Source organism: Pieris napi, chromosome 3, assembly GCF_905475465.1.
Source record: "Pieris napi chromosome 3, ilPieNapi1.2, whole genome shotgun sequence".
In the NCBI taxonomy this organism is placed as follows: Eukaryota; Metazoa; Arthropoda; class Insecta; order Lepidoptera; family Pieridae; genus Pieris; species Pieris napi.
In genome coordinates, this window is record NC_062236.1 from 3,610,585 (window position 1) to 3,633,167 (window position 22,583).

At 37.4% G+C, this 22,583-nt stretch overlaps 1 protein-coding gene across 26 annotated transcripts in view; it reads right to left on the minus strand.

Annotated features, from left to right (window-relative positions):
• Positions 1 to 1,222: 1,222 nt before the first annotated feature.
• The window catches only part of LOC125048473 (calcium-activated potassium channel slowpoke), a 42,018-nt gene continuing 20,657 nt past the window's right edge, over positions 1,223 to 22,583 (minus strand). For 2 of the 26 annotated variants that reach the window (XM_047647127.1, XM_047647125.1), the window contains 23 exons: positions 20,974 to 21,065; positions 18,903 to 19,013; positions 17,783 to 17,888; positions 16,963 to 17,115; positions 15,940 to 16,095; positions 14,860 to 14,972; positions 13,627 to 13,782; positions 13,303 to 13,379; positions 13,059 to 13,094; positions 12,350 to 12,421; positions 11,956 to 12,006; positions 10,991 to 11,053; positions 10,483 to 10,518; positions 10,141 to 10,273; positions 8,734 to 8,799; positions 7,988 to 8,159; positions 7,510 to 7,734; positions 5,349 to 5,492; positions 4,674 to 4,821; positions 4,201 to 4,337; positions 3,698 to 3,834; positions 2,836 to 3,061; positions 1,223 to 2,415 (listed from right to left, as the gene is read on the minus strand). In XM_047647127.1, the coding sequence (XP_047503083.1) occupies positions 2,326 to 2,415; positions 2,836 to 3,061; positions 3,698 to 3,834; positions 4,201 to 4,337; positions 4,674 to 4,821; positions 5,349 to 5,492; positions 7,510 to 7,734; positions 7,988 to 8,159; positions 8,734 to 8,799; positions 10,141 to 10,273; positions 10,483 to 10,518; positions 10,991 to 11,053; positions 11,956 to 12,006; positions 12,350 to 12,421; positions 13,059 to 13,094; positions 13,303 to 13,379; positions 13,627 to 13,782; positions 14,860 to 14,972; positions 15,940 to 16,095; positions 16,963 to 17,115; positions 17,783 to 17,888; positions 18,903 to 19,013; positions 20,974 to 21,065 (2,700 nt within the window). In that variant the 3' untranslated portion in view covers positions 1,223 to 2,325. Of the gene's footprint in view, positions 2,416 to 2,835; positions 3,062 to 3,697; positions 3,835 to 4,200; positions 4,338 to 4,673; positions 4,822 to 5,348; positions 5,493 to 7,509; positions 7,735 to 7,987; positions 8,160 to 8,733; positions 8,800 to 10,140; positions 10,274 to 10,482; positions 10,519 to 10,990; positions 11,054 to 11,955; positions 12,007 to 12,349; positions 12,422 to 13,058; positions 13,095 to 13,302; positions 13,380 to 13,626; positions 13,783 to 14,859; positions 14,973 to 15,585; positions 15,699 to 15,939; positions 16,096 to 16,962; positions 17,116 to 17,782; positions 17,889 to 18,296; positions 18,403 to 18,902; positions 19,014 to 20,973; positions 21,066 to 22,185; positions 22,278 to 22,583 lie in introns of all 26 variants that reach the window. The other 24 variants (XM_047647141.1, XM_047647138.1, XM_047647131.1 and 21 more) reach the window with 19 other exon arrangements.

A 22,583-nucleotide genomic window follows, 5' to 3' on the forward strand; every position in this document is an offset into this window, starting at 1 on the left:
GCAAGTGATTTTAATCGACTTCGAAATAAATTCTCTTGTAAGCTCTAAACGCGAATGAGTCTTAAATATAAATCCGTTTAAAACGAGTTCAGGATTCCGCTTTTACGGCGTTTCAAACATGTCCATGTTAACGTAAAATTGTAAACACCGTTAGATTGTAATCTATCTCGCGAGATTATAAACTGTCGAAAGATTGTGAACCTCAGCTTACTGCTTACAATTTAACATATTATTATTCGGTAGATTGTACTACACTAACTTAGTTATCATTCAAACTTCTTTGGTCAATTACAGATAAATTTTACTTTCCAACAATTTCATATAACTACCGAATAATAATACGTGAAATTGTAAGCAGTTCGTTGAGGTTCACAATCTTTCGACAGTTTATAATCTCGCGAGATAGATTACAATCTAACGGTGTTTACAATTTTACGGTGACATCCACAACGAGATCCAGTGAGCCTGACTTTGTACTTTATTCCCCTAGGGTATTTTGACATTTGTATGGACCAAGGCGCTTTATTACAAAAATATGGCAGTATTCATTCAATTCCTTTATAAACAAATGCTAACTCCTGGACCTATTCAAACACACTTGAACGAAAATATAAATTATCTAGTTAGGGCCGGTTTTATAATTTCGACTAATCTATATGACGAAAGCGTATGACAAAGATTAAAAAAAATGTGTGATCAACTACACAATGTTCAGGATTTTTGACAAATTAATTTTTAATGCGTCAATTATTTAAAGCACTTTTTATAAATTGTCAAATATCCCGTATTAAAGTTAAATGTTTGAAGTTAAAAGATGTTTTACTAGAAGATGAATGGTTCACAATCTAATATAAAAATTAAGTGATACTAATTAACCGCCACGGGCCAATTGATTTTTAAACGTGTTTCATATCGATTAGCCGGATTAAGTAACAGTTAATCAGTACCTCTACTTATAACATCTAAAAAGTACTAGACTATGAAAGAAGTCCACAATCGTCAAAGCACCCGGAATTAACACTAAATACACCGCAGGCTTCTGAAGCCCTATTTAACAACGTTTCGAAAATAATATCACACTGTTAGCATCAAAATAACACTTGCATTCATTTTCGTATCGATTGTGAGCACTCGCAATTGTTCAGTCCAGTTCATAAATGTGCAGCGCCATGTCACGTTCACTTTGACAATCCCCGCCCAAAGGAAAAATAAAAACAAAAGAAACAAATAAAAAATATTATATTTATTTAAAAAAGGTGAATATGGATGAACGAAAAATACATGTGCATGAGGATAAGCAGAGCGGATACAATTACCTACACCCGTTACTATGAGCATAAACAATATGCAAACTACCAGAGTGCATAGACAAAAGCTTATTCTAAATTCAAATTTTCAATTTAACTAAATTAACATGACGTATGACTTCAGTCGATGAGTATAAATGCGTAAAAATATTCAAACTTACATGAGTAGCACGTATTCTATAGAATAAGGAATGGACGTACTAAATATGTTGTACCTTATATTATCGTCAGATTGCAATTAAAAGTTTAAAAGGTTTAACTTTGCGTAGTTCTAGTGTCCACCAGATGTATACAGCATTCAAACTGTTCTAAACCTATACAACATCGAAAGCTAGCGTTTGAATCCTGTCTATACCTGCTCCACTGTTCCATTGCAGTGCGAAGAAGCGTGGGAAAGGTATAAAGTGCACTGCATCTGGATGGTGAATCGAAAATAAAAGGCAAAAACGTCAATTATAATAACCTTAATAATAGATGATTTCACACAGTCAACGGTGCTATCAAATTTCCAAGCTGAAAGTGTGACGCCCAGCCATTATAAGCAAAATAACATTTGTATGGATAAAGGGATTTTCGGAAATCGGGTAGGATTGTCGGAGTGTAGTGCGACGGTCCTACCGGCCGGTACAGTCTAGTTACAGTACATATCCCAACGTAACGCAACTCCCTCCGTACGACTCGTTCCTTTCTCGCTCTTTTTGTAACGGAGCGAGCGGGACAAAATATTTCAATTCAGAAATATCCCCATCTCGCTCGTTACGTTACGGTGCAAAGGAGACAACGTGGTGGTGTTCGATGTATTTAAAGGTAAGAAGCAATACTCGTTCATTCACAAGCACTAAGTATTGCTGTCTCACTTAGACGAGTTATGTGCAGTACGAGTCGTTCGTTTGGAGTGAAACGTTCATCCCCGTGGCCTCAGCGCAGAGGCTGGGGCGAAAGGGAGTGAAGGTTCAGGGTTGTACCGCGTCTAGATGTAGGAGTAGGGCCCGTCAGTGAGGGCGCTGCACAGCAATAGTCAGGAGGCGTCGTCCTTGGCCCCGGCTGTGGCAGCCAGGTGCGACGAGTGGTACTCGACGCCGGGGTCGAATTGCATTAGGACGAACACCTGGAAGATATTTTTATTTACACAGCCATCTTTGTTTTACTCCTACAAAATGTGACGCAATAGTTGGATGATATTTTATGTGACTCAATAAGACAGTCACGGCAAATATACCATTTTAATAAAAACAATCGTATGTTGTTCAGTTTTATTTTAATGATTTACTAAATATGTTATTATTAATTATTTTATTTAAATTTTTCATATTAATCAATAGCCCAAGAGAATTACATCACATACTATATGTTCAAGTGCATATTTTTGATAGATCATTATCAAATATAATCTTTCATTAATTGTTTACCTAGAATCGGCATAAACTGTAAAAGCAATAAAATATCGCAGGATTTCTGAACTTTCAAGTAATGCTAAAGTCAGATACTATACAGATACGATATATAAACTTGGGCCTTTTGGTCTCACCTGATCAGTAGGTAGCAAGCAGAAATCATCAGGCGGGTTGGTGATGACGTATCGCTTGCTGGAGGCGTCACATGACGATGAGGTGTCTCTGAACCGGTAGAGGCCGATACACAGCATCCCGTACTTTTGTAACGCCGCGACAAAAAGGTCTCCATACTTGCCAGCCTCGCCGAATTCGGCTAACGGTCCATTGTATAGCGAAATTTGGCCTACACGACAACGGTCCCTGGTCGAATGGTAATTAGCATTTATTAGTTTTTCTACGAGTAAATAGATTTTCGATATAAAGCAGTGTTGGCCTGGTGGCTTCAGCGTGCGACTCTCATCTCTGAGGTCGTAAGAAAACATCGTGAGGAAACCAGCTTGCCTTAGACACAAAAAGGTCGAGGGCGTGCGTCAGGCACAGAACGCTGATCACCAACTTGCCTATTAGATAAATAATTATTACAATTATCAAGCTTCATGTATTCCTTGAAACATTTACAATATATACACACACTTATAATAAACATATATTATATATTAATAATGTATCACATTAATTGATTAATACAACTTACTTATGTGGGTACCTCAGTTATAAAGCAAAATATTTTTAAAATTTAAAACTTTGAACAATCATACATTTGATATTTGCCAATTTACTAATTTATTATTAAATATTATATACATAGTTTTAATACTTATTACTTTCTTAAATCCCCGTTGCATCCCTTATAATTTTGATGTATTATAGTTTTTTGTTTTTCTATAAATGTAACGAAATGTAAATCAATAAATAAATAAATCCACAACTTCAAAAATCAACTGCCCTATACACAGGATTATTACAATACAAAAAAAACATAGGTAACAAAAGTACCTGTTGGATAAACTCTCCGATGTGGAGTACCCGCCCCTAAGGCCGGCCCCCTCCGCGAGGATCAGTTCCAATTCGGGCGTAGCTCCACCAGTTATTAGCGATCTGATTAAAGTCAGTGCGTTCTGGTTGAAATACGTCTGCAAATAACAAGTTGCATTACCATTTATTCATTTGCGAGAGAAATTGTTTCCAAATTTATGGAGAATCCAAATAAAGTAATACCAATATAAAGGTTGAAATTTCTTCAACAGTTAGTTCACACATTCATAAATTAAGAAATAAGTAACATAATAATGGCCGTTATATAAAAATACGTTCTACCACCATCACCAAAAAACATTTTTGTACCTATATAATATGACCTTATCTAGTAACGGTTGTTATATACTCTTGCGAAAACTCCAGCAGAAATATCGTGTGAGAAATATTATTTGCGTTGTTATAAATTATTTCTTTATTACATCTTGTCCTCCTGAATTCCTCAAATCCATGTAGGTACTTACAGTTGACATGAGCGAATCTAGCACACTGACAGCGAAGGCTGTTCCGCAGGCGAAAGGCTGCGTGAGGTAGAGTTCTGTGTCTGGGTCATCATCGTCGTCTTGATCCAGAAATTGCACGTTGCTATCGTTAACCAGCTCTGTAGGTAAAATTATACAAAATATGTTCATCATATGATTAATAATTTATAGACAGTAACTGTCTTCTTATCTCTGTTCTCCGTTGTTGTTTGACTGGAGATTTCTATTATTATTTTTAGCAGCTGAAAGCCAGAAATTGGCGCAAAGTGGCACAGGACGGGAGCCCTAGAAGAGTCTCATTTCGGAGGCCTAGATAATTTTTGGGTAGCAGAGCCAACGGAGTGATTGATTTGTTATTTTCGTATTTTCTACCTCTTCCTAAGTTGTAGGGAAATAAAACAAACTCTGATCTAAGTTGTTTTTTATTCATTAGTCTTACATGATGAGCAACTTACCGGTAATCATAGGTACATTAGCGCCATAGACGGAGCCCCTTCGCTGCAGCAGGACTGGCGCGGGTGAAGCCCCTGGCGGCGCTGGCGCAGCATTGGATCCGTTCACCCCAGCACTGAGCACGCCTATCGTGTCATCGAAGGTCATCGCCTGGACACCGAGTTAGAATTATTAGTCTTTCGAAGTAGTTAGGGCATTATTCCGCTGGATTATTACAAAACTTACAAAAACTCGCGTAAATCAAAGACAATAATATTACTTTTCAAGTGCAAAGTGTTCATAAAAAGAAGGATTTATTAGACTTATTATTTATTATTCTCACTTAGAGCACGAAGTTAGTCTTCTGATCCACAAAATTATTCGATCAACACCCCGTTTTTAATCTTTTGAATCAAATAGGTTTCTATGATGATGAATTGCCTTAAAGTATTGCAAAATGCAAAAAAAAAACAGGAATTGGAAGGATTGACGAATCCATGGGTCCCGGGTTCGATCCCCGGCTGAGACAAACATCGATGTGATGAGCATTTGGTGTTGTGCTTAGGTCTTGGGTGTTTAAACATGTTTGTGTATCTATCTATAATATGCCGTTGCCTAGTACCAATAACACACGCTTCACCAGCAAGGGACTAGGTCAATTGGTGTGAATTGTCCAATCATATTATTATTATTATTACCTTGATGTTCAACGAAGCCAGAATAGCTTCCTTGTCAGCCAGCGTTGGGTCATCGTTGGATGGCACCTTCGCTGACAGGATGCAGCACATGTCACACAGGTTCACGTTCACTGCACGCAAGTCGGCCCGGCTTAGCGGTGAACCCTGAACAAACATAAAAATTGTATTCGTATAGCAATCGAAATGTCTAGAATGGCTGAAGATAGCGAGCATGGAAATGGTAACAAAGACAATCTGTTAATCAATTTAACAATGCCAAAATCGTGTGTATTTAATATTAATAATGACATTATAGTCTAAGATCCGACCGCGTGATTTATACGTTCATATGTTTGATTAATAAAATATAATTTTTATCGATATTTATAACTAAACCAATGCAGATCCGCAAAGGTGGCCATCCAAATTTGGCCGCAATTAATTTTAATTAAAATGTAATTAATTATTTATTTTTGAACAATTACGTTCACTTGTAATTGTTAAAAAATATATTTCATTAGAAAGAAATATACCTGAGATACCGAGAAAGTTCAAGGTGCCATCCCTCACTTGGCCGCAACCTAATGTCAGCCAGGTGTAAACAGGTATAATTTCGTTAAATATATACGTTCATAATGTATTATCATGTTATACATACCAAATTGAAGATTAATTCTTTCCCTACATGATGAGATATAGGTGCCTATGCAAAAATGCCCGCAAATAGTGACTGCCAACGATTAAAGATAAATAAAAGCGAGAGAAACTTAAGATAAACACCCCATGTCGAATAAAGATAGAGCATCCCAGCTGCTTGTCGTTTTTATGCTACTGCGCATGCGTCCATAGATAAGGTGCTCAACTAGTAGCTCGCGTATTTGCTTGGAGTTTAAAATACTCCAAAAATTGAGCAGTAAAAATAATATGTCATAATAATTAATCTACCAAACTAGTGTTTTCAATATTTTTTTAATTATATTCAACTAAAACAATATTTTTTAACTGTGAAACGTCATTTTAAATATAAAATTTATCTTTTAAATAAATTTTGCCACCTTGCCTATGGACGCATGCGCAGTAGCATAAAAACGACAAGCAGCTGGGATGCTCTATCTTTATTCGACATGGGGTGTTTATCTTAAGTTTCTCTCGCTTTTATTTATCTTTAATCGTTGGCAGTCACTATTTGCGGGCATTTTTGCATAGGCACCTATATCTCATCATGTAGGGAAAGAATTAATCTTCAATTTGGTATGTATAACATGATAATACATTATGAACGTATATATTTAACGAAATTATACCTGTTTACACCTGGCTGACATTAGGTTGCGGCCAAGTGAGGGATGGCACCTTGAACTTTCTCGGTATCTCAGGTATATTTCTTTCTAATGAAATATATTTTTTAACAATTACAAGTGAACGTAATTGTTCAAAAATAAATAATTAATTACATTTTAATTAAAATTAATTGCGGCCAAATTTGGATGGCCACCTTTGCGGATCTGCATTGGTTTAGTTATAAATATCGATAAAAATTATATTTTATTAATCAAACATATGAACGTATAAATCACGCGGTCGGATCTCGTACTATTAATAATATTAAGATATTTTCAAATTATTCTATGTAATTCTTATAGAGTAAGTTCCAAATCTGACAGGTATTTGTAGCCAACAAAGCCATACAAGAAAAAAAAGGGATAAACATACTGCTTATAATATATTAATGCTTATAATTAATAAGTTTTCAAAGATAAATATTACGAAAATACCAAATTTCAAAGATAAATTACAAAAGAACCTAAGAAAGTGATAACAGAATGCCTTTCCTGTAATCGGATGGAAGATCCGAATATCAAGATAGTTCGGGCCCTGCAGTCCTATTCTAATTTAGTGGAGCATAGAACCCCAAATTAGAGCGCTTAGTGGAGATAAAAAATGTGTCAACTTTTTTGCAAAGTTTTAAACCTCTATGAACAGAAATTCTCAATTTAAACAAGATATGAGGTGAGTCCATACAAATGACAAAATTAGTAAATATTAAGGTACATACGAGTTTATAGTCTAGTCTAGACAAAGCGTGACGTTTTTTGGAATGGTGACACTTCTCTTCTCCTCTTTTTACACCAAACAAATTGTTAACAAATATAAGAACCTTAACCACTTTAATAGCACTTACGTTCAAAACAGATATTTTTGGCAGATTTTGCAACATCTTCCATTCTCGTCGTATATAATCCACGCTACCCACGATGACCACGTGTTTTAGTTCGTGGTAGTGAAAGTTCGAGGCACGCAGCGGCATCACCAGGTTCCTAAGACCTATAAGCGGCGAATCCGGGTCCGCGAACAAACATACCACCACGTGACCATTCAGTACTGTCATGGCGGCTTGGTTTCTATCCTAGAAGGTCAAAAATCCTTAATAAGATGCATAATTCATTCCCAAAATCGTTATTTTTAAAGAGACCATAAATCATAAGCAAAATATTCACGAATATAATTTTAAGTTAACCAAAATAGAAGGAAGTCGCATAAAGTTGTCGAGCCTATGTCAATGATTAATTTTATCAGGATTTTCTACTCTTTTGATACTAAGAGTATATACTAATAGTCTTGGAACCTGTGATTCGTGCTATATGAAGACAAATACTTACTAATATACAATCTTCTAGATTTCTGGCAGGACTCCAATGGAACATTCCAGTCGAGTCATATTTCATTTCAGTCTTTTCGAAATCGAAGTCTTTTGACTGGTCGTCTGCCATACCAGCGGGCAGACTTACTCCATTACTATTCTGATTGCCACCGCTGTTCCGACTTGTGGGCCTGTGACATTAGATGATGTTTCAAGACCGTTTCATTCACAATTCAGTTCTAGAACGTGCAATGTGTTTCAATGTTTTATACATTTATCTTTAAGATCTAACTTTATTCTCATGTGGTTTCATCCAATCCTTATTAAGGGTGAATAATTGAAAATTAAAAAAAGTGAAAGAAATAAATCGTTTGTGTCCACCAATGTTCCAAAAGTTTATGAAATGTATAGAGGATGAAATAACGCTTTCGGAAAATTAGTAGAGAGAAATATGCGAAAATAACATAACTCGCATCTTGTAATTGTGCATCAGCATACAATAAAAAATCACTCAAATTAGCCGTGTATTGCTCAACATAACTGTGCTAACATTCTAATTGTATCACTACGTTGTATTCAATGCGCAAATAATCATCTAAAATATCCATGCGTGCCGTGCTGCTATTGAGTGCATACGAACTGAACATTTCTTCATCAAAATACATAACCATAACATGAAATATGAAAGCGCTAACGGACTACCAACTACTTCAAACTCTCCTAAACTACGGAGTAAAATAATTGGAAAATAATTTCTGGAATTACATGAGTTTTTTCACTTCGTAGGCAAGGTGATAGGCCTGGTAATTGGTATCTTGCTCTGGCTGATTCCTGTAAACAGGGTCAAATATTCTCCAATGTTTTGAGGAGTCTCGATAAACGTGCGAAGAGTAGACCTAAACGCTAAACAGTCATGAAGTATTTCGACTCAGTGCCGTGCATAGTGCAACGTGCCATTTAATTCACGTATTAAACAACAAATACATTGAAATTCAATTAATGAAGCGCCATAAATAAACGAAGGATAGTTATTGATGTTACAAACATTTAGAGCTCACATAATCGAAATCAATTTAATCGGGAATAAACTATAAAAAGCATAGGTTGACATCAAGTAACCTAAATTGCGGGGATTAAAATTATAGGGGTTTCGATAATTGGATTTTACTAGTTAGAGCTGATGCCAATGTTATTCATACATTTAGTTTAGAATGTTTATTAAAGAAGAAATAATTTACTATATTCGGTTGTGGTGAGACAGGTGCGCTCCTAAATTGTAATTTAATAATTTTGTACCAATCTATGTTATATACCTAGTGTTAAATATTCTTATTATTACATTTAAGAATTATACTTATCAATACGATGTATGTGAAGTATGAGACTAAAGTTCAAACTGATATCTGATATAAAAACTGACCAAACCAGAGTCTCATTTCTTCATACATCTTAATATGTATATATAAATTACGTGTCACGTTGTTTGTCCGCTATGGACTCCTAAACTACCGAACCGATTTCAATCAAATTAGCACACCGTGTGCAGTTTGATCTAACTTAAAAGATAGCTTACATCTCAATGTATATCCGCAATACTATTTTATTGCAATATATTTGCTGTGTTGAAAGTACCAACGTTTCACATAAGCTACAATGCGAATCCCATTTCTATAACTTCACGAATAGTAGGACGATATCGTTGGTTCGTATCGCAAATTAGAAGAATCAAGGAAAATATACATGTCTGGTATTAGTTACTAGTACGTTAGACATATTATCGTAGTTATAATCATGAATATGACCATTAATTAGTCCTTGTACTAGAACAAATGTCCCCGATTCGTTAAACATCATTTTTGAATAAACATGATAAATCTATGATATCAAACTCAAACTTAAAATAACTTTATTTATATAGGTAAACAAGTACACTTATGAACGTCAGAAAAGAAGTTAAACTAATTGTAAATTTACATTTAGCTTTGCGGTACGCGTTATATACCTAGCCGATCCTACCTTATTCGATGATATAACTTGACAGTATTTATCTATCCGGTGGTATGGGTTAATCACAGTATATGTGTTAAGTTCTTAGTATTCAAAAAGAAAATAGTAAGACCAATCAGTTTTAGTATGTCTCCTTTAAGCTTTACTAAGGAAGGTTTGACTTACGTATCAGGCGGAGCTCTTGTTACGTTGGGCTTAACCTTATTCACTTGTCTCGTGGTGGTGGAGTTCATGAGCTGGTTGGCCATTGGGGACAATAGCGCAGTTGGGGCCGCGCTACGGTGATTGCGATTTATCACTGAAAATTTTAGAAAAACATCTTCTCATACAAACTTTTATTAGAAATTTCGACTAGAAACAAGTTCAACCGGTAGCTAAGAAGAGTATTGAGTTCTGCTGAACACTGTATCTAGAGTAGTTTACAAATATGGAAAAGACACCTAGCTCTCTAAGCGTGTACGAAAGTATTGATAGAAATTGCATGAGCATACAAAAACTTTTACTTACAGCTAATATCCTCTCCTCGATCTCGGGCGACTTCACCTGAATAATAACAGATAATTAATGGCTGCATGGGTCTAAATAATTGAATTAAAATTCAATCATGTAAAAACTACGACAGAAGCTAAACAGTGCATACAATAATCAAAGATGCAATGAGTTGCAAGGCTTGACGGGGTAGCAAACCGATGATTAACATCCGCTGTAGAGTTTACCAAGAAGCACAGGTCAATGGAAACTTTTAGATTAATTGCAACTTTAATCTGGAAAAGTGTGATGCGAAAACAAGGTCGTGGTATAGCTTGGCACTTCACCTCTAGTTCTATTAAACCCACTCGTGGCTAACTTGGACCAGGATCATGCTCGATTTAAGCAAACCTTTTCCGTGGCTCGTCCGCCAATCGTGCTGTCTATGATGCATGGGCAAGCTATGTGCATTTTACCTATATAAGCTGGCTGTGGGCCAATGATATAAAGTAAAAAAAACACTCAGCCCTTGGAGTCTGAGATGTACCTCGAACATGGACCTTCTTGGGCAACTCTGGCGGCGTGAAGGTGGGGGGAGGATGGTGGTCATCTGCAAAACATCAGCACATGTTCGCATTCCTTACAACACTCACTCCGTATACACATTCTACGTCACGGGCATGAAGCTCGCACGCCGTAACGACTCGCATAAGTTCAGAATGTATGGGTAATCGAGATTTCAACTTGGTCATGTGACGTCTAATTTTTAAAGGTTCTACTAGGGACCAAGGTAAAACCAATTTAACAACATTTATTAAAACTACAATTATATTATATTTCATTATAACATTTAGAACATGCACCATGCTTGATAACATATAATTACTGAACAAGCGTGTGCACTAGAGCTAGGTTATGCTAAAATCTAAACCAATGTTAATTAGCTATTAGTTCTATCATCTATTTATACTTCCATTTAATCTATTATGGTGGTATTGCTAGTGAAAGGGTAATGATAATGAAAGTAGGGGTATGATTGAACGAATGAGGTTTCGACTATACTGAGATCGTAATGATAATAAAATTGTACTTTACGTATTAGCAAATACCATTTCGACGTTTGATGTTTCAACCAGTTAAACTTTCTCGGGATACTATCAAGGCGGGACCAACTAATTTAATATTACGATACCCTACACAATAATAGAAAACATTATTCGTAAAAGCACAGAACATTTAAAAAAACTAAGACGGTACAACATCAACATCAGAGACTATCGATGCACAATTCTTAAGATGATACCTAGAAAAATCGACTTGACATTTTATTGCCATAAACAAATAAAATAACAGAATATCTCCCGATAGGTACATCGGCTAATAGATAGACATCCATCTAACTGTAATGCACATAGATAACGATACAAGACAAAACGACAGACGATATTGATACAGGACAGGGCGACCATTCGCCCACACAACGACATTTACATAAACGTGAACATTACGTACTTGCCCGGCCCACCATCTGGACGGCTCGGACGCCCTTCCTGAATGTAGCCACTGAACCGAGAAATAACATTTTAAAATCACAGTTAATCTTGTTTAGAAGGTTGGAGCTTACATACAAAGCTTGTTTTGATAAGCGGAGTCTATAAGACTATCATTTTGTCCTATGTTCCGCTTTCTATTAATATTATAGCCATATCAGTAAGCGAAACCAATGCTAGAGCCCCCATGTATTTGTTATGTTGACTTAAGTCCTACCAAGCGCCTGAGTTTATTGGTGTAGCTAAACTAATTGCGTGTTTGCCACTTTGTGGGTTAGCGTACTTTAGCTTGTATTCATACGATGTTAGTTTGCAAAAAATATAGTGACGGCATTGGCAATCTATTCTTTCCGTACCGTCAGGAACACTTCGATATGTATTAAGATTTTGTTTCACCATCCCGGTCTGCATCATCATCATTCCGACATCTGGAAAAATCCAATTACTAACGGCCTGTTCGATTCGACGGATGTTTTCGAACTTGGCAGATTCAATATGGTAATTAATATGGCGATGGCGTTTTGAATCTACCAGTTTCAAGAGTGATGAAATGTGTTTTGAGTTCAGTTAGTGACTCGTCATTCGCACGGCAAAGGTACTGCTTTACAAAGTCTTTGTCTTTGGAAGCTCACACTTTGGACTCCGTTTTGGTTTAATCGTTCTGAGACATGCTTTCGTGGCATCGGAATCGAACTAAGTGTTTAGGGTGATGGTGCCAATGTCATGCATTTTCGGACCGGTTTAAAAGTGCATCATATCGATTTATATGCTAGCTTGGAATGCTTTACGGTGCTGGTGGGAAGTGTAATCGGATATAAATATGTATGATGCACTAATTACTGATAGATAGAGCTTTGAGCAAAGTTCCTTGAGGCACAGATGCGTTGCATGTTCTCATACCGCGAGCGGACATACACAATGAGCGCTAAATAAGTGAATGCACGGATCAGAATGCCTTGAAGCCGATCCGTTTAACGGACGCAACAACACTAAAGCAACGCAAAATTATACACGAAAATAATTAGAAAACGTTAATCTGTATGTTAGGTGGGGTGTGCAAGTTACCTATGTCGGCTCCGACCTTCCGCTGGTGCGCGGTCACTAGAATTTTAGCCGAATATTATTATTTTCTCGCACACAGAAGTTACAAGAGCGTGTTAATTGTGTTACAGCCGAAAGACAGTAACATTTAGTGATTGTGACTCGACTGTTGCTATTCCAGAAAGTATGTCACAGTTTATTAAAACTATCAAATGTCAAATTAAATATGGTAACTGTTTTAATAAAAATAGACGTAAAATGATCTTACAGTTTTTGCATTTGCACTTTTTGATGAGTGTTTCATCCTTAATGTCTTCGTGGCACGCTTTGCAGTAAAACCACGCCCTGGAATTGAAAGAATTTATATAATTTTATGTTCCCTTATCACGTTAACAAGAGTAGATTGAACTTTATGGGAGTTTTAACCTTCATAGCATAAAGGTTAAAATGTCTTAATATTGAAGTGTTCGTTATAATTTTTTCTTCCGATCATAAAATAGATTAAGGTCTAAATCTGCTATAAATTAGATTTCTGAGTTAAACAATAAGGAATCTATTAAATCTTCCTACAGCGGTCCCTTTATGAACCTACCTTTTAACCTCATCAGCGGATTGTGCAATGAAAAAGCCTTGTGTATTCGCATGTATCTTCGCATTTCTGGGGTTTATTGATATCTTACTGTCCGCACCTTCTTCACCTTTGATTTCTATCGCCAGGAGCAACAACTTTAGCTTGGTAAAGCATAGTCTGAAATATATGAATATAAAGTATACAGTCTCCTCCGTGAGATTTTGTTTTCTCTTACATCAACATAAACTGTTATTGAAATCTATTTATTTCTGTGTAATAAAGAATATCTGGTACTGATTTTTACCTCTGAAATTAAAATTTATTATTTATTACAGTCACAATCACATGGTACAATGCGTTTGTCAACTGAAACCACGCCAGCTTAAACACGTTTATTAAAAGATACCTAATTATAAATATGTATTGCGATGCACACTATACAGGAATGGGGGAAGTGGCCGAGGAAAGTAAAAGTAAAATCTCTATTACATTAATGAATGAATAAAGGACGTTATCATTTTTATTTGTTACTTTTTTATTTAAAGGTAATTTGCCAGCACTTGGAGAATTTTTATCATAAGGCAAAAAAGACCACGATAATGAGTTTAATACATTGGTTTTTGATTTTTTGGCAGCACGTTAGTAATGAATTTTCTTACAATATTGTAACCAGAGTTCAGCAACAATGACAACCACCTTCTGCCCCATCAAGAAAATGGTAACGTATTTTTCGAGGGTGGTAATTCATATAGCTGCTTAGCCGTTAACCCAGCACTGGATATATTTGCGACAGATTTGGGAAAACTAAGAAGTGAAGGTAAGATGTCTTTATTTTCAAATATATTGTATTTTATTGTATTTTCAATTATTTGTAGTAGTTTACGACAATTTGTGAGATAGATCTGTTAGCTTTTAATATTTATTTAATTAAATTCTAAACATTTTTTATGAAACATATTCTTAAGAATCTTGCAACAAGTGCGCATGCGCCATAGTTACTCATTTGACTCGTTCGGTTGTTTACGAATTGCTACAAATTGACTAGAAACTCCCCGAAGTGGGATATTCGAGTCGGATTAGGGGATAGATTAAAAAGAGGTTGTGACACATGCGCACGGGCAATTCCTTTGTTCAAGATTGAAGTTATACAGTTTATGTATAGTCAGTGAAGTGAATGATAGTGAATAAGACAGTGTGGCATATTTTATTTGTAAATAAACTGTCATCCTAAAATGTGTATATACAGTGTCTTACTCGCTTGCTTGGGCAAATGTCATTCCGGTGAAGGATGTCGACAGGCTCTCTGTGTACATCTCACATCCAGTTCCTTGCAGGTAATCGTTCTGCCATGCCTGCGTGTCTGGCGACTGGAATCAAGTGATACTATTGAAGCACGTGCAGTTAGTATGCCTAAAGGGACTAATATTCACGTGGTGGTTAAGGAATAGCGTTGTCTAACTTGTAAATTTACGTTTTGTTCAAAGTTCAAAGTGCACTGATCATAGGGAATAATATTATTATATATTGATTGGTATAGATAAAAAAACGATAGATAATTGGTGTTACGTATATATTTTCTTGTCCAACATATCCAAAACGGCCTGAAACATCGTTGAATTTAACATTAATCGTTTCGTTCCATAAAACTAAGCCTTCTCGAGGTCGCTTTGTATTACGGCCAATTAGAAAATTATTCTTTGAGTCAGAATCCGCTACTGTTCTTAAACTATTTCAGAAAAATTTAATGTTAATTTATAGTGAAAAAAACATTTGTTTGTTTTTTTACAAACACTCGTTTAATAGCGTATGTTTATAAAATTTGTCAAAATTAATGTCACGTGAATAAAAGTTATATAAACTAGATTAGTTCGTGTCAATGCTCTAGGGTAAAAGTGCCTCCTTTTTGTAAGCCAAGACTGTTAACGTCGGGGGGATTCCACATATGCAACCTTGCACTGTTATTTGGTGTCTACCACTTACTCGGCAGCTTGTTTGAAGAGAAAACCCACAAATGCTGTACTCAATATCTCCTTGTACATCTCCATACCAGTACCCCTCAGATAGTCATTTTTCCATCTTACCATTTGCTTTGACTGTGAAAGTTTGGCATACATTCTACATTACTAACTCCATTAAGAACGCGGCCTTTTATATATCTTAAATATCTAACTAGAAAGCAGTAATTAGCCATAAGATAAATTATACTAATCTACTTGACGGTATTAAAATAAATACAAGTCTTTGGGGGTTTTTCCTGAAATTGATCTCTAAGGAATAAATAGAGGTACGGAGATAGTTCACGATGAATAGTCTAAATAGTATAAATATACTTACTGTTTTAAAACTTCTCATAGCGAATAGATTCGCCATCATAGTCGAAAAGCCCGGCGCGAGGCAGCTCTGCGCGATAAAACCCAGTTTCAGCTCCGCCAGGCAAATGACATCGTCTCCTTGCTTCCAGTCCCACGACGGAATGTTTAAGAGGTAGGCCTAATAGATATTTAAAATGTTAAGGCTAAATAGCGTAAACATTAAGAGTCAGTCTAGGAAGATTCACAGTTTCTCGATAGCTTGTATGTTTATTTATTTTTCTTGATTATTCAAATAGAATTAGTATGGATCCGGATTTGTTACATTGTTTATAGACATATATAACAAAAACAAAAACGTACTCGTTCACTGAGATTGACTCAATTAATACTTTTGAATACAAGACATTTTCCCTCAGTCATAAAAAATAAATCAGTCTAATTGCACTGTTTGAACAAAATGCTTCCGTCCTTTTTTAGCCTATAATTGTATTTATACAGGTGAGGTTAAAAATCTTTATATATATAAATTACGTGTCACATTATTATGGACTCCTAAACTACCGAACCGATTTCAATCAAATTTGCACACCGTGTGCGGTTTGATCTAACTTAAAAGATAGGATATAGCTTACATCTTAATTTATACCCGCAATATTATTTTATTGCAAAATATTCGTTTTTTATTTGATAGTCACAATACTAACAGGTGGCGCTGTTTTGGAAGTACCAATGTTTTACATAAGCTACAATTTAGTGGCATAACCACCAAAAAAGCATGGTGGTCTCCATGACTGGTGTTCTCCTACCGTTTCCTTTGAATTGTTTACCACTATGTGATATAACAAAAACCTTAGCCACAGCAACGATTGGCCGGTCTGCTAGTGTTATATATAGAATAAAGAGAAATCTATTTCGTACAACGTATATTGCACCTACACACAAATAAGACGCTAAGAAGATTCCATCTTCAGAACATACCATAATGACGCCAGATATTATCTATACGTATACTTAAAATGTGTGTAAATAAGCTTTAAGTAACTACCTTATTGTGGTACTGCATCAGTTGAATGATGACCCTAATATCATCGGAGTAATTCTTGATGGAGATGACCCTCATGATGTTGGCTGCATCTTCAGCATCAGGATCCTGGCAGTATTTGTTAGCTAGCACCAAGCACGCGTCAGCTTCATGCACCTATATGTTTATTAAATTTAGAATTTAAGAATGATAAAAAGAAGAAACCATATAGATATGACAACATTTAAATGCTTAAATTTTTATTACACAAGAAAAAAGGTGCGCAACACAGAAAACAAACACGTTAGACCATGCAAAGAAGTGAAAATACAGTTTTGCCCTTGTAATAGCATATGAAGAACATGCTTCTACATTCAAGCCATGCAGACTTACCGTAAACACTCGACAATATCGACAATCGACATCTGAACTTTACTACAAGCAAAGCTAATTTAAATCGGAAACCCTTTCATCGGCAACCATTAATGTCAATAAGTATCAGCACTGTTAGAAAACCTGTACAGTTCAAGTCAATATCGATTGTTTAGTGTATTAGTACATGGTCAGCATCGCATACAACACCCAGTTAGGTACAAATAGACACTTAGGGGCGTTGGCGCGGCTCGGATAGAAAGCTCCTCGGGAATCGTGCGGGGCAACCACACTCAACAGTCAACAACAGCGATAGCCACACAAACAGCCAGTCACGGCATAAGAAGGGAACTGTACACCACTCGAAACATCTCCTGGACAGATCGTGAACGAGATCACTACGTCTATAGGAAAGACAGCCTCAAACCGACACCACGCCCAAAGACATCGTCCATTGTGCAGTGCTACTTACTTTTACCCTTTGAAGGTCGATTGGATTCATAATGGTGCCTTGAAAGAATTCCACAGTGGTAAAGTGTCTCTTGAACAGGCCTTCGAGCTCCAGGTCGGGCGGTTTCCTGCCATCAACGCTCAGTTATCACTACGGACTAAAATTGGCCAGACCGCCGCCTGTCGCGGCCCGACATTACCATGCAACTATATGGAGAATCAAAATACGCGGTCGTGAAATGGGACGGGCCTGCCTCCCATACTACAGCTAATGAAATGAGCCCGATGTTTCGGAATTTAACCAAAGCAATACATGTTTCATTGGCTGTAGTCCCTTTGAAGCAAAACACCACCGTCCCATTAAAGCAATGATTGCATCAAAAGAATCGTAATACAGAACGTGACAATATCCTACTGTGTACTATGAAACAGAATCTTTAGGGAAGAAATCTGTTTATGCACATAAATAAAATTGGTTTTCGCGCATCAATGATAAGGGCCGTGCTCGTCTAATGCCTGCGCTATGTACTTCTAACCTTGACTCTCTCAAGGTCCACGGCATTCATCATTGTGCCCTGAAAAAACTCGACGGTGGTGTAGTGACGTTTCAGTAGACCTTCCAGCTCAAGGTCAGGCTCTTTTCTGAAAGCGTCCGGTTTTCACACATGTTACACCCCCCGTATCAGTAATTTATATACCGTGGTTGACATTTGTCATATAATAATTATACGATTTCGAATTATTAGTGTCTTCAATCTAAACTTAGTATAATTTTAACTTCTAGTAATCTTATAGAAACAAAAAAACGTGTGTGTACTTATGTACACGCGTTAGAAGTTATACTGTTTTGGCGTAACAAGATAAAAATCTTTTTTTTTTTAAATTTTATCTATCGCCTTATTCTACGTTTGTAGAAAAACGACACTAACAATATAAAAAAAATTACCCTCATCATTTTTCCCTAACGCGCCAAAAGTAGTATAACTTCAAAAAAACTAAAATGTTGACTATAGCTAACTTCAGGGTGTCGGTTTTTTGTGACAATATGCGCGCGCATCGTAAAATTTACTTCCTAACGCGCCAAAAGAAGTATAACTTGAAAAACAGATTAATTCTCATATACATAATCCGAAATATATTACCTGTGTAAAAAAACCACCTCAACATCCACATCCTCCCTGTCCTCATGTAGGAAGTCTTTTAAAAAATGGCTCACCGATTCGTACGTAATATGTCCACATACAACTATATGCCTGAAATCATTTGTTTGTATTAAAATACCAACCCAAAAGCTGAATAACACCAACTACAACATTGCATTGACATACAAAGCTGAGTGAAAGCAAGCGCAGTTTAATTTGTGAATTTACTATTGAAAAGGTCTTTTAACTTTACAAAAGCTACTAATTTATTTATAGCTTTGAATTTATTTAATTTACTTACATTTTATAAAAGCAATAACAATTAAGCTGTAGCACTTATAATAAAGATAGAATAGAGAGTAGAGCATAGCAATTTGAAGTTTTATTTAACACCTGGGACCACAGACAATACAGAACACTCAACAAGTTAGACAATAAGGTATTTACGTCGCAACAGGGTTAAATAAAACGGTTTATGATAAAGCGAGATATAATAACACCACTACATGTGTCAACGCCTTTATTTCTACATAATAAAGCTAATATTCTAAATAGTGATTGTTTTAAAAAAAATAAAGGCGCCGTGTGTAACAACCTCCATAATTAAATTAACAGCTTTGTTCATCAGTTTGTGACTTCGAAGCAGTTCGTCATACTTTAAGAGATTAAAATTTATTGCAAATAAACTTGTCACAAATAGGTGAACAAACTCAGTATCCTTCAGGATTGTGTAGCTATCTACCACACTAAAAATAAATTAATCACGAAATTTCATATATTTAACCGAAATAAAAGTAATCACACCACAGTAAAAGTCAGCACACAAGAGAATGTATGAATGGTTATGTTGTCAGTTTCACGAATGATTTGAGATATTGTATTAGTATCTTTTGTATTTGACTTCAAAGTGAATGTCCTAATATATACTTAAACTCGTCTTCATAGACAATCTAGCACGTTGAAATGTTACAGGTTACTTAATTTCAATAAACGGGGAACGCTTTTATATGCTCGAAGCATGTCTATTCTTTATGTTTTACACAAACGAAAATAAATATTTCTTTAAGAAGGTAAGGCACAGCAAGTGAATGTGGCAGGATGTGGATGCAGACACTTGACAGTGTGATTCACAATGATGGAGGTTTGTGACAGACATACAAACATGTGGAGAAAATAAATATTGAAAGTTCAAGCAACGTTCACAAGTAAAGAAAAGAAAAGGTTAAACTCAAACGTGACTAGCACCATGCAAATTCTAAGGTGTGGCAAAGTACTGATATTAAATTCATCATAAAAAGTAATAAATCTCTACGAATATTATCATAATAATTATTAGACACGACGAAGTTAAAAAAATATTATTTTATATGAGTGATCGTGTATATTTTCTAAGATGATCTTGATTGATTCAAATGGTAAGTCGATAACTAATCTAATTTGCATCAAATAACGTCCTCAATGCACACAGCCTTGCCACGCTCTATGAATTTTTTTACGAAATCAAATTAAGTACACTAAATTACCGGAGGGGGTTGAACAATATACATTACAGTCTGGTAGAGGGTCAACATCAAGAGTACAATACAGAACATTAATCGTGCAGGGAGGGAGTAGAGAGGAGGCGAGCGGATGGCACTCACTAGGTCGGACGGGCCGCATCAACAGCCCCCGCGGGCCGCGCAACGGCCCACTGCCGCACTCTACGGCCCACGGCTGGGGAGCTGTCGACGCACACACGACAACTCCAACACACTACTGTACCACGCAACACTGAACTCGCCGTAACTAAGCTTTACGTTACCATTAACATTCATTACACGTACGTACATGTACACTAACAGAAAATAATTTAACCTATGGACGAGCGTAACTAGCCACTATCTGCTGAGTCTATTCAACTGAAATTAATTCAAAGGTACAATTTACAATCAACACCGACTTAAGACAACTCGCGGGACTCGCGCCCCGCTAAGATAAAGTGAGAACACAGAAGCGTGCTAAGAGAGGAAAGGAAGATATAGATCACAACACGGAACACATTCAACGGATCGGATTGAAGACTGCGGCTCACCTGCGTCCCCGCTCATTCTTGAGGGTGCCGCCATACTTGGGTCTAGTGCCGATTAAGTCAATTATCTCTGGGATACAACTGGCAAATATCGCCTAAACGCCGACAGACAAAACAAGACATTCACATTCAAGTCGAGTGAGTGGTGAAGGCGCGGGAGCGGGTCGTCGGCGCGAGTCGCGACGGGCGCGCCCGCGACCCGCTCCAGGCACACTACGACGGCAGGGCTCCAAAAGCATAGACGCACGCATACGCACACCAAAAATAATAAATCAGTCTTGTTATATAGAAGTATAAAATGTTGAATAATGAAGTATCGATCCGACGGTGATGATACCTGTGTGTATTTTGTTTTAATGTCGTTTGTATGAATGTTAACTCTGTAAGTGACAAACCTATCGTATACAATACATAAACAATGCCAAAAGGTCTTGTGTGCGTATGCAAGCAGTCTAGTTTTGTAAGAAGACTATATTATATTATTGTATAATACTATTATTTATTCCTATAGGGACTATACGATGTCACCAATGCTGAACGCTCTTGGTGATACTGAATAATCACTTTAGAAAGAAGTTGAGCCCTGCTTGATTATTACCTGCGCTGAACATTTAGTCCGCTTTATATGTCGGCACTTGAGCAAAAGATTTTAGTGTTCGTTAGTTATATTATTTTTTTGAACAGAAATAGAAAGGCCACATACTGTTATGCAAACATATGTTAGAAGTGCAAAGCGGGCTAAAGGTCTCGCAGGATGTCGTGTGGTATCGGCGGTGTCCGTGACGCGGTGGGCGCGAGGGGCGCGGGGCGGGCGGCCGCGGGGCGGGCGCGGGCACTGGCTGTGTGTGACTCGGGACTCGCGGGGTGCCGGAGCTAGCGCTACAGCGTGGCGGCAGGCATCGTGTGCAAGCGAACAAACCAAACATCACTACTTTATTGACAGCATCACAAATCATCGGCTCTCTCCATCTAGTCTCGTTAGAGGAACAAAGCGCAATGGTATCTCGTTAGGCATTAAGTGCGTCGGTCGACCGCGCACCTGTCAGCAGACAGGGGCGCGGCCGCCGGGATCTATCTCGTCGAGCATGCGCCACGGCACCGAGAGACCGATTTTCTATTAATAAATTTCATTAGCAAACTCCGCATTCAATCAACCAAGTCAGATCGAAACCGTGAGAGGAAGCCGTGTGGAGCGGGGGCGTGAGAGCAGGGTACCTGCGGCGGACGTCCTTGTTGTATCGGCCGCCGTATTTGTTGCGCTGCGCCGCCAGCTCCGTGATCTCGGGGATCCAGCTGGCGAACACAGCCTACGATACACAGCAAACACCGTGAGGTGAGCGACAGACCCCGCGCGCCCGCCCCCCGGCCCGGCCCGCGGCCGTCAACCCTCGCGCTCGCACAAGGCTGTGTGGTTGAGTGTCGTCTGTCTGCGTGTGGCTGTGGCGTGTGTGGACGGGTGCGGGACTTGGGTGCCGTGCCGAGCTACGCTAACGGGGCTACAGCCGTGAGGGACTCGTGACCGGGGGCATGCAAAGCTGGACGTTCGCTAACTGATCGATGATAACTTAAAAAGAATCTGACGCCGGTTACTAGAACTAATGGACGATCGATAT